At 39.9% G+C, this 12,851-nt stretch overlaps 1 protein-coding gene across 1 annotated transcript in view; it reads left to right on the top strand.

Moving 5' to 3' along the window:
* tgfbr1b (transforming growth factor, beta receptor 1 b) overlaps positions 1–12,851 on the top strand; it is a 76,612-nt gene that overhangs the window by 30,702 nt on the left and 33,059 nt on the right. The window contains exon 2 of the mRNA XM_069666863.1: positions 6,514–6,765. Within this exon, the coding sequence (XP_069522964.1) occupies positions 6,514–6,765 (252 nt within the window). The remainder of the gene's footprint in view (positions 1–6,513; positions 6,766–12,851) is intronic.

Below are 12,851 nucleotides of genomic sequence, written 5' to 3'. Positions count from 1 at the left end.
GCTGTGTGTCAGTAAAGCATAGAAAGCCATTGACTGCTATGTAAATACATGCCCACAACCAAGGAATCCATGTTAAACCATGTGATCTCTTCATTTTGACCAACTTCGATTTCAGTTTCCTTTTGAAGTTATTGATAGGCTCGATGAGCAGGCAATTTGAAAGAGCAATAAATATGTACATGTCCTCAACATCTGGGTATACAAATCATATTGATTCATTCTCAGTTGACTTCTACATCCTACATAAATACAGAATGTATACACAATTAAGAAAGAAGTCTTGATAACTTTGAACTAAGAAAAAGTTTCTCTTAAATTATTGTGCCAAGCATTCTGATTGAAACCACGGAAAAGTTGTAAAGTTGTCTTCTACTGTTTCCGGCAGACTGCGCACTTTTTGGCGTCACTGCCACCCCTATTTATGGCCAGGAATCGCAACTACCATTGGCTAACTTTGAGACTCATCTTTCCTGTAGTCACAGCCAGTGCAGGTTGCAAAATAGATGCTGCCGTGACGCTTGCGTGTCGTGCACGTTCATCTGCCGCGACAGTGTTGGTGTAGATTCCCAGTTAGTCTGTAGTCAAGCTCCAAAAACCTTGATGCTACATTTCTCATGGTACAACGACTCAGAGACATCCCTGTCTGTTACCTGCGCCTACAAGCTGATCCTTTAAAGTCAGTTTGTTTTTCTGGAGCCAGATTTCAGTTGTTTGTTCATTTGTCCTTGACATTACTAATTTAAGTGTTTACCGACTGAAGATTTTTTTGGTCTCAGTGTTGTTTTGCAAACATGATTTGCTTTGTGCAAGCATACTGAACACAGTTTTGCTCCTTATTTATCATCGATGTGGTGACAGATACTTTGTGACAGTATTTATGCTGTTCAGTCAGAAATAGACGAGTTAAGACAGCAAAATGGAGGGTTTCACTCATGGCTCGTGACCAAAGATACCATTATCTTGTCCTATTAATGATGGCACCCTGGCTGCCACAAAAGATCCAGTGCCACACCAGCCTGAATGATCATAGCTGCCTCTGGTGGAGATCAGGTGTGATATTGCTGATGGCCAGAAACTTCCCCCAGAAACATGCTGTGTTACTATGGCTCTACTCTGTCAAAAGACCTCCATCTCCCAGAGGAACACACACACACACACACACACACACACACACACACACACACTCTCTGCATATTAAAATAGGCCAAGGCAGCCTTGGGAGCAGCTAGGCAGGCTATTGGTCCATGTTGTGTGTGTTTAGTCTGGCTGTCTGCTTGGTGTCAACAGTGTTTCGGTTTAGTCAGCCACATTCTGTCTGACCACATTGTAGGAGCCTGCCCTTGTGTCTGCCTGCCCTCTCATACTTCCTCTATCATATCAGACACACTGTATCTGTGTCTGTGTGTGTTTTGGTTCCCAGTGCTCATTTTAACACTGTAACTGTTCTTATTACAATAGAGACACACTTCAACTAGACTTTTTTAGGATTATAGGATTTAATTAGACGCACCCTGCCCTCAATACTGATATTCCACCTCCTAAAACAGATTCCTCTTAGTCCCAGTCCCTGATGATCCTCATTTTACATAGTAGGTGCTTTTCGACAGCAGGAACTTTCCCCAGGAACTAGGAACCTTTTAAGGACTGTTTCAATAGCAGGAACCAGGGTATAAATGTAGTTGTGAGTAATTGATTTACCCCCTGAAAAGTCCCTGCTTGTGGGGTAGCACTTTCCAAACATCCAGGAACTTTTAGGGCGGGGCAGTGCTGGCCGTTTCTGATTGGTGGAGTACTGGCAGCGTTTTATTTCACCCACCATGTTTAAGACTGCAATTGCAAGTTCACTGTTATCATTTTCCGAGATTGTTTATGGCATTTTGAATCCGCTTTGCTACAAGCGCTTGTCTCCTTTCCAGTGTTGATTCAATGAATCCATTCGAAATGCAATAAAGCACGATCAAAAACAGCACAAGCTGACTCTCCTCCATGCTAACAGGCTAATTGTAGTATCACACGCGTTTTACGGCGTCATCTTTGTTGTATGGCATTCATCTTCTTCTTACCGCCACTTACTGGACTTGCAGCGTAGTGCAGTTACTTTTATTGCTTCTCCGTCATTGGCCCAATTTGCATAATCTTTCTGGAACTTTAGGGCGCTGTTGAAACGCAGACAACAATAGGCCACAGGAACCATTAAGTACCTTGAAGAGAAGTTTCTGGAACTAAAAGTTCCTGGTACTTTTAGTCAAAAGGCACCTAATGTGACTTATCAAATCATATGTAAATATGTAATCACGTGTACTTTTGAATGAGTTGTACTTTGAGTTGTCGTGTACTGATCTGAGAGCCAATATAAAACTCTTTTTGTTTTCTAGAAAGTGATTTTCTTTTCTTTTCTGTGCCTGATATTTTTCAGTGCTGTAAGCAACACAACGATATTCTAATCGGTTGTTTAGAACATTTATAAAGAGCATTATGACTGCTTTCTTTATGTTTATCTTGTCAATCTAATCTAATCTTCGAATGTCCAAATACCTTTTTAGTGATTATGAATGCTCACACAGTAATTCAACTTATTGTGAGAGCATTGATAATAACTAAAATGTATTTTTTTTCCATTAAAAGTTATCTGCATCATGTGTTAATTGGCTGTTTGCACAAAGGAACAGAAGCAGTGCCGCTGAGAGGCAGAGTGCACTGTGGATATAAAGCAGCAGGCTGCAGCCTCGGGGGGTCGAGGGCACATTATTATTTTTCTTCCAGAAACAATTCAGTTGTTTGGTGACCACGGCCGGGCATTGCAATTTTAAAAAGCTCTGCAGGTGACAGCTTTTCAATAAAGTTTTCTTCAAACTGTGCCACTCAGATCAAGCCAGCTGCACTATGAGCACTTTAATGATGGCATTGTTGCCCTATTTAATAAAAAAAGTAATGGGTGTGTTTTTGTTTGTTTCCTCCACGTCTGTCGCTGACTCACTGTCTGCATGTAGAGGCATGTGTGTCTGGTTTGCTTTTTCCTTCTTCCACAGACTTATTCATGAACTGCTGGAAGAGCAATAATCAAGTTCAGTCTTTAAAAAATGGTAAAAACAAATGGCATCAAAATTATTACTTTTATATGGTACATGCTGTCTAAATATCTCCATATGAACACTGTTAACAAAAAACCTAAAACACCAAGGTAAAGGATCGCCTATATGTAGGCCTTTAACTTAACTTTCTGCAGTAGTCTGTTATATTGTTAATACACTTAAGAAAATATCTAACACACATATCCCAAACAACACAACAATTATTATAAACTGGTAGTGTCTACTCTATGAAGCAGAAGCAGCACAAAGACTTTACTTATCACAAGAGAAAGGAGAGTTAAATCAGAGCTATGTAAGCAGACAGCTGACTGGCAAGATGATTGGAGGTGGATGATTTAAAATCAAAGTCATGCCACATTTAAATGTGTTCAAGTGGACGCTGGCAGAAGAACAATACTGTCTGGATGGCATGGAATAAGCGAACAGTTTGAGAGAATGCTATTTTGGCAGACTTACAGGCATCTTGTTGCCGAGATTGTCACTGCAACTTTCGGTTAAATTCTGTCGCGGAAGATGCCAAAAGGTTAAATATTTTAATGTTTGGATGGCAATGCCATCTACCCTTACTTTTGTTGGCTCTTCCGGCCACACCCACTTTTACCATCATGTTCTTGTTCCATACATAGTAAGCTCTACAGACAATGATCTTGTAAAATGGCCGGTTAGGTCAATAATACCGGTGTTGTCACAAGTTTATTAACCGTTGGGAAATTGTCCTAACTGTGGCATGCCTCATGACAACATATGGAACATTCCAGTTGTTTTATAGTCTAGACAGCTGAGCCATATTTCACTGATTCACAGTTTGTGTGTGTTGGTAGGACACACTTATCTGAATCATGTGTTCCAGGGTTGAGTCAGAAGGGACCAGTGTCAGCTGGCTCTTATTTAGCTGTCTCCTGTTGTCCGTCGCTTGATTTGTTATCTCTAATGATACGAAACACCACCACTTGCACCACACACACACTGACACACAAACAGATACACACACAGACACCCTCACAGACATACAGTTGTTGTTGTTTTGCCTTTGTGATTATATTCCCCTCCCTGACTTTGTCTGTCTGGAATTCACCTCCAGACAATTCCTGAAATTCCACAAGCAACAGGAAGCTTTCCTGTTACATTAAAACTTGGATTATGGTAAAACATTCTCAGACTGGTGGTGTATTTCTTCCTAGTAATGTAGTGGACACTTTTACAGGCAACATTTCGTCACTTTAAATCCTTACTAAAAACAGTGAAGTTGTTGCACCATAGGGCAGATTTGCACCCGTGTACCTTCATACTGTTAATACCATCTGCCCGTGTGTGTCGATGTCAGACACTCTCAGCGCCTTTACTCCTCAGACTCTGTGCCGGCCCTGTTAATTATTCAAAGATCTTGTCGTAGGAGGTGTGTGTTGCTTTAACCTGGCCAGCCATGCATGATGTGTGGCTGAGCTGCATAATGATACCAGACTCTCTGCTCTCTGTCTGCCCGTGTTTGGGGGCAAGGACACTGAGGAGAGAGACACACAGAGAGAGAGAGAGAGAGAGAATGACCTGGTTTATTCATAGCACTTCATAACACCATTACTAATGGTTCCAAGCCTAAGGGATTTCTAAGCAGACTTCCTTACATTAAGCACATTTCCCAGTGTTTCCCAGTGTTAAATGGTCCAGTGTTAAATGGTGATTAGAGATGGCCCGACCTGTGGCTCCAACATCTTTTTTAGGTGCATATAAAAAATAAGCGATGATAAAAACAAATGTCTGAAAGGGAAGAAAACAAAAAAAAAATACATTTTAACCCCTGCAAATGTTTTAAATGTACGTATATCCTAAGGGTACATGAAAACATTATGTGTCTGGGTTTTTTCCTTGCTCACTTGATTAATGCAAGATAAATAAATGTGTTTACTGCCTGATACATAATATAACGTATATCTGATTCATTTATCAACTGAGACACCCTGATGTTGAGATGAGAACTTGCAAAAGACATGAGGAGATCTCTATGATAAAGGCCTAACATAAGCTGGAGAAATTAAAGATTGATGAAATCTTATCCATGTGAGGAAATAAGATTGGATTTGGACTGAAATAATATAGAACAGGCCCAGAGGATATGATTGGGTCAACATGAGCCATATCCTTGTGTAAGTTTTCTAATATGCACCAATCTGAGCGAAAACAAATGGTTACATAACATAGTTTGTCCAGCCATGCGCACTCTGCCTCCATAGACATACTAAAATAGGTTGGAAATGTATAATTATTTAACATATTCTTTGATTTAGTATGAATTAACGTTGTTTCCTAACCCTCTGAGTACCCTATCAGTGCTCTATCAACAGAGAAAAGCTTTAAGCTCCTGTGAGGAGTTTTTATCTGGTTATGAAACGGACTGAAATTAACACTGATGCCTCTACCAAACAAACAAGACCATCAGCGACAACATTGATTATATCATAATTTTTAATGCCTGAAACCGCTGCCGGGGGGTAGGTGTCGCACGAGGCGATTAACTTTGTGCTGCCACAACAGCCTTTTTTCTATATGTTCCACAGCAAAGATTCACAGTGAGTGATGTGTTTCGCTGTTAAAAGAAAACGAGGAGATTTTCTGTTAAAAACACTCTTCTTATACATGTAAAGGACAAGATCAGCAAAGAGGGAAGACGTAGCGCTTAGTCCACAGGGGTCACTAAAATCAACACAAACCAGAGGTTCCTCATAGGAGCTTTAAAAATCCAATGTATTGGCCATCAGAAGGGCAGTGGAATCATGTTCAGAAATCAGAAATTGGTCAGGCTTTAATAGTATGAAAGAATATGTTTGAGTAATAATTGATAACAATATTTAGTGCCAAGTCCAGCTGCACTACCGATGGCGTCTGCTGTGCAACACAACATTTTTTTCCCCCATATTGAATGAATGATAAGTAAAGCATCAGATCCCTGGCCTTTTCCTAACGTTGGCCATGTGCTCTCCAGCTTAACGGCAGCTGTGTCTGTGGTGTGTGTCAGTCCGTCTCTCTCATATGCAGAGTGCCAGCAACAAAAGAAACGTTTAGAGGAAAATGAGTCAGTAAGTTTGTGTATAGTGTGACCAGAGTGATGTAATGTCTCACAGTCCCTCAGGGGGAGTTGCTTCCCAAATACACACACACACCACTGACACAGAAATCACGGATGGGAAGTGGTTTTTAGTGGGGTTAAGAATCCTGAAAGGGATTGTTGTTAGGATTAAGTGGAAAAAAAAGAACTTCTGATAAGAATGTGACATAATTATTGTACATTAAATTGGTTGTTGTTGTTTATATTCTGTAAAAGTTTTTTTTGTTGTTGTTATGAAAACAATATAACTTGGTGTGCAAAAGGCGTTGTGGATAGTGGAAGTTGAGCCTAAATTGTAACCTTTCTTCTCTTCTTCTCCAGCCCTTCAGTGTTACTGTGACCGCTGCAGTGCCAACTCCAGCTGCACTACCGATGGCGTCTGCTACGTCGCCATCCGCAAGTCAGGCAGCCGACTGACCATCGAACGGCGCCAGTGTGTACACGAGAACGAACTGATCCCGCGAGACCGACCCTTTTTCTGTGCCCCGTCTGTCAAACATGACGAGGGCATTTACCCCAGGTGTTGTAATGAGGACTACTGCAACAAAGACCCGGACGTGTTAACCTTTCCTGGTAAGAACACACACACACTACCATGCTTGTGTTAACATGTCTGGTGTGTTGGTTAGGTCAGTTGGTTGAGCAGGTGCCCCATATACAGAGTCTACAGTCCTTCACGCACAGATCGCAGGTTCAGCTTCTGGTCCGTCGATCATTTGGTGCTTGTCATCTCCCTCTCTCTACTCCCCACATTTCCTGTCTCTCTTCAGCTGTCCTATAAATAAAGGCAAAAAAGCCAAAAAAATTATTTAAAAAAAAAACATAGCAAGGCAAGAGAGTGCGCAAAAGACAATAACAAGTGGCATTGTAAGAAAAAACTAAATCATAGAGCAGGAGTGCAAAGAGCAAACTGCCTGCAGGTGTTTATTCCACCTCTCCCCACTGATGAGACTGATGATTCTACTGCATGTTTTGTATAATATTGCAATTTGAAGATTTCAGGCTTTGCTGGACATGTGATCGTCTGACATTTTTACAATGTATCAATGTAGCCATATTTGTGACTGTTGTATGCTTTCCCATATGTCTCAATATTCCGCAACATTCACCAATCTTAAGTGGTATGAGCAATAGAACTTTTCCACACAATTTTGGACTATTAGATATATTTGGAGCATAATTACTCTTCCGTTTTATATTTTATGAAAAAAAAAAGTATTGATGATGGCAGCTGTATTCAGCTTGAATTCACAGCAGTTCCAGTGGACTTTAGTCTTGATTTAAAGTGCTATTCTCGCAGATCATTATTATTATTAACATCATTTAAATAAATGTCAGTGCAATGACATTTAATCATCTCTCTTTGGCACTATAAAAGGTTATATTCATTTTTATATTGTTTAATTGTAACTTAAAGTCATAAGCTTGAAGATATTCATTTAAATAAGTGTCTGTTAAGTCACTATCACCGAATGAGGTAACACAATGGCGATTGAGCCTATTGCTCACTGATGAAAGCCTTTACATTTGCAAAATTACGGACTGGGTGTCTGTGGCGACTTTCACAGGAAAAAATCACAAGCAGCGGCCAGTTAGTGACGCGTTTTCCATCAACCAGCAGTGATTCGTCTGCCAGAGAGGGTAGGCGGAGCTCAAGCAACGTAGTGACTGCTTTTCCGGTCTCTGCAAGTGTTGCGAGTAAACAGTAATCTACTATGGCTGAACAAACAAAGAAACGATCGATGACTATGGATACAACTTTAAAAAAAAGTGAAAATCAAGAGAAAAAGAAACAAATTTGACACTCAGATGAAGGCAAACAGTCTAAAAAGGAAAGCGACCGTCATCGAGGAAAGTCAAGAGTTACAACCGGAGCCAACCGTGGACGTCACACATGCAACACTGTCTGGATATGAAGTGCGCTCCTGTAATTACTGTTTATCGCCAAACTGAGATCTTCGATATTGAATATCCAGCTGTTAGTTTTTATTTTAACAGGACAATGCAAAATAAAATAAATAATCAAGAGTCAGAAAAGTGATTCTCTCTTAAAGCAGGTTTGAGCAGTACACACACTCACATTATACTCACATCATTATTGCATGGGCAATGTTTACATAGTTTGTAGCACTTGTCCGTCAAAATCAGTGCTTCAAAGTTGATTTGCCTTGTTGGAGGACGACAAGGCAGCAGCAACACTTAATGGAAAGAAAGCTGACTGCTGCCACTGAAGCCTCTGCTCGGTTAAAAGTCGAGGCCAAACAGAAATCTGTTGCGACAAATAGAGATGAGGCGCCTTTGATGTTCCTCCTCTGTAGCTGCATTTTTAAACGGGGACAAATGTATTTTGAAATGACATCACTGTCAGTTCATATTGAGAGGCACATTCATCTCACAATGAAGTCGTTGTAAATATACAAATGTAAGCTGCACAGTGGAATTGAGCTCGAAGGCAACCACTGTATTTATGCGACCACAGAGCATATTAAACATTGAATCATCTGTTACCTAATAATATCATGCAACACTGTATTTTCAGCACCTTTTAGCTGTTGTCTTTAGGTCAAGATAACGTAGAAATGCTAACATTTTCTTTAATTTGTCACAGGACTTATTGTAGGTGGAATGAATTCTGTAGTACGTAATGATATTTAGTTGTTTATTAGTCTGAGTTCACAAATGAGCTCGTCTTCTTTCTTTCTGACAGCCCCCTTAATAAACCATTTACTCAAGATATTAGCAAGGATTGAAAGAGTTAGATATATGGCTTGTATCGTGTGTTGTGATTCCTTTAGCAGAACAACTAATCCCTCCCGCATTGTCACAAGTCTTCAGAGGATGTTACTGACAGTAGTTTCTTCAGATAGCCCTCACGTCTTCCCCCTCAGCAGTGCCTCTAAAGTGTTTCAAGGCTTAAGCCCTGCGTTGAGTTTGTAGTGGCTTTTTTGTCACTATTGTCACAGCTAAGTGGACAACAGCTTTTGAATGTCTAGATAATTAATATACCAGAGTTTCCCTCTTATCTCAGCAGACTTTTAATGACGGCAGACTGTTTAGAATATTCACTTAAATTCATTACCTGCTTGTATCTGACATTATGTCAGCCTGTTTGATGAGCTTATTTGCAGCTCTCCTAATGGTTTTAATTTTTCATGTTGTCAGAAAGGCTTACAGTAAACATGGCTTACGTTGAGGTGTTTGTGTGTTTCCATCTGTCAGATTACAAACATTCCCACTTTCACACAAAGGTGAAATGCATGAGCTGATTTTAAAAACAACTTTTATGTGGGGAAAAACTCAGAGACAAACTTTAAAATAATGTGGGTGGAAATAAACCATACGGGTTCTGCAAATGGGATTAAAATAACTGGTCTGTTACGTTTGTAATCTCAACGTGACCACTTTAGATAAAGAAAGAACAGATTTAAGTCAAGAAAAAAGAGACGTGAACATGTTGTGGAGCATCCTGTGGTTATCTTTTAGCTACTAATGAAAGAAAGAACAAGGCCTTTTTAGAATGTTTCATCTATTTGTAAAGTGTGTTGGTCGTCAGGTTACATTCAGAGGGGTAAACTGACATTGAGTCAGAAGCGTACTGTGATTACATGCGGCTTAATATACCTTTTAACTACCTGCCAGGTTGTTTCCAGGCCTAAGCTACTTAAATATAATTGGGATGCCATGGGGAAAAAAGAATTCCTGAGATTTGCAGAGAATTTGTATAAACTGAACTTTAAAACCGTACAAGATGTATTACTTTAAAAAAACGTTTAAAAGTTGCCTTCTCAGTTTGAACAACATACTTGTGCCCCAATAATCAGGGTAAAGGCTCAGTGAAGAAATTTCCCCCATACCAATACTCCCAAAACCAACCAAACCTAAATATAAACACTTCTTTTTAAAATGTTCAGGGTGCTGAACAATGTACACCAGCTGTCAACACTCGCAATGTAAAAACCCATCAACTTTAGCTTTCAGTCATCGGTATGGTTTCAATCCCTTGTACCCAACCTCAGTCTAAAAGAGACAAAACAGACCTCCTTGTATCCGCCTCCTCTCTCACAGTTTGGACTGCTGCTGTCTCTGTTCAGCCCTAACTTTGGTTTTCTCATGTCTTCTCCACTGGCAGTGCTGCACCATCATTAATAGTGGTGTTTCATCACTGAGCAGCTCTGTGGCTAAACCTTTGAAAGTGTTTATCTTGTTATTCCCCCGCTGCACTACACACTGAGGCTCTGGGAAATTGAACCACCTAAACAAGTCAGCTAGAGTCTGTGAAGACTCAGCATGTTGTCAATAGGGATCTGAAGTTTTAAGGTTTTCATTTTGACAGGAGTTAAATACTGATATGGCCTGTGTTGTGAAAGTTAATTTGATATAGATCGATGCACACGTGTTTGATTGGGTGTGGTTACATAAGTTTGACATACTGAGAGTCAACTTACTTAATTTAAATACCACGACTCCAACATGGTACAAGTCTGGATTGAACTGTCACTGTCACAAATTATCTTTAAAATAATAGGTTAAGTTATGTTAGCTAGTTACCACGCTAAATACCCGTTGCTAGGTAACAGGAGCGGCGTTTGGTGACGCAAGGATAAGGGCGGGAACAGCTGGTGAGACGAACAGTGCACGAACAATGGCGCATCCTCCATAGACCGACTCCTTCAAAAGCTGCAGCCCCCGGTTAGGGAACCAGCTATTGTGTTACATTGTTTAATCTTGACGCACTTGTGAACCTCAGATGGTAGCTCGAATTCACAAATGGACCCTAAGATAAAAATAACTTTTACATAGTTAATTAAATTAAATATGAATTCAATTTATTCATTCTATACATTATTTAATACACAGAAAACAATTACAAAAAGTGATATTCTGTAAATGACTGTACTTCTGATAGATAACTAAAAGTAGGTTTTATTTCTACAGAGTCATTAGAGATTAGTCAGCAGTTAGAAAGACACTTATGATGCTGTTTAAGTGTGTTGACAGACCACTGTCTGATCAAACTACACCCACACAGTGCTGATAAAACAGAGCAGCTGAGTCTTTGGCCATTAAACTTATAATTATAATAATACTAAGAATATTTGTCCCTGAACTATTAAAAGTTGATTCAAATTGAGTCATGAATATTTAATGTTATAGAGAAATGTTTAGTTTAGACAGTTTTTAGGGGCTTTCATGCTTCATGAAATAACCAAATTGGTTGCAAAAATCCAATATTGCCATACAGTTGTCCTGCAAATAGTTTTCGAACAATTCTCCTAATGGCCTTTATACATTCAGAGATTTTTAAAAGTGACAGTATAGCAAAATCTCTGGCGGTTGATACATTTATATGGTTTAATGTTTTTATTGTAACTTCGTCCAGCGCATAAGCAAAAAAGACATCAAATTAGTGGAAACCCAATACCCTCTCATTTTAACAGTGCTCGGCCTCATCAGATTATATGATAAAATATGAAGCTGGATTCTAAACTCCAACTCTAAACAAGATTGGATTGTTAGATTGGAAGCTTTAATTAAGCCACAGAGACAAAACACATTGATCTGCAAAATCAATTTCAAATTCCATCACTTGATACAATTAGTTACCATCTCCAGTTCTTCTCCAGCAGTTTGCATTTATGTAATGGAAGCATTTGTTTGAGTGCCAAAAAGCCATTTATTTGATGAATACTGCAGATGAAGCAGACTATGTTACAGAGTCCGTGCTCCAAAAAGGACTTTGATAGATAACATTGCGAGTCTGCATCACCCAGAGTGAAATTGCTTGTAGGTAGTAGCATGCTTGTATTTTATGATTTATTCTGAAAGGTGGCAAGTAAATCACAACATTTAAGTGTGCGTGTGCGTATCTTGTAGATGCAGACCAGTGACATGATGGCTGGCAGGCACTTGAAGGCTTTGCTGCACTTGTGTTTACATCCATTTACATAACAGTGTTGAAGGTGACACTTGGACACTTATGATTTCCCTTCACCTGCCTGCCTTAATCCATCACATAGACAGTAATTAACTATTCAGTAAAGCTTTGCTCACCGCTTAAAGCTAAAATTAATGCATATCCCACAAAGCCCACCCCCAAGTGTTTTATAAATCAGGGACGTTAGCTGTTTCCAATCCAGGGGCTGCAGCCTTTGAAGGAGGCGGTCTACGGAGGATGCGCCATTCACAGCCTGTGTAGACCGCTAAAGCTGAAGTGAAATGAGACAGTCTGGTTTACGGAAGGTTTCCTGTTTGCATCACCAGCTGTTCCCAGCGTTACCCTTTTGTCACCCAACGCCGCTCCTGTCGTTAAAAAAACGTTAAAAGAAATAATTTTTCTCACACTGGTGCTTTGTGCAGGACCCTCATACAGCCTCTGCTCTGTCTCTTTAAGAACCACCCCTACAAGCCCGCTTTCTTCTGATTGGCCAGCTCTCTGAAGCCTGCTTTGGCTTAGCGTGTAGAAAAAACTGTTTGAAACCTGGCGTTCACAGCAGCCTGCAGATTGAGCTGAGAAGCCAGGGGATTACACCATCATACTCTTACCTGCAGATTTGAATCTTAACCCACGTTTAGTATGGGCATTCAACTTGTAAAATTATATAAACCTCTTTAAAATATGAATCAGCATAATACCCCTCTTTAAAGATCATTTATTTCAG

The sequence above is a fragment of the Semicossyphus pulcher genome, unplaced genomic scaffold, assembly GCF_022749685.1.
Source record: "Semicossyphus pulcher isolate SPU_LCO1_2020_fin unplaced genomic scaffold, fSemPul1.0.p SCAF_18, whole genome shotgun sequence".
Classification (NCBI taxonomy): domain Eukaryota; kingdom Metazoa; phylum Chordata; class Actinopteri; order Labriformes; family Labridae; genus Semicossyphus; species Semicossyphus pulcher.
Note: the sequence above shows the minus strand (reverse complement) of the source record. Positions and strands in the feature narration are given on the sequence as shown.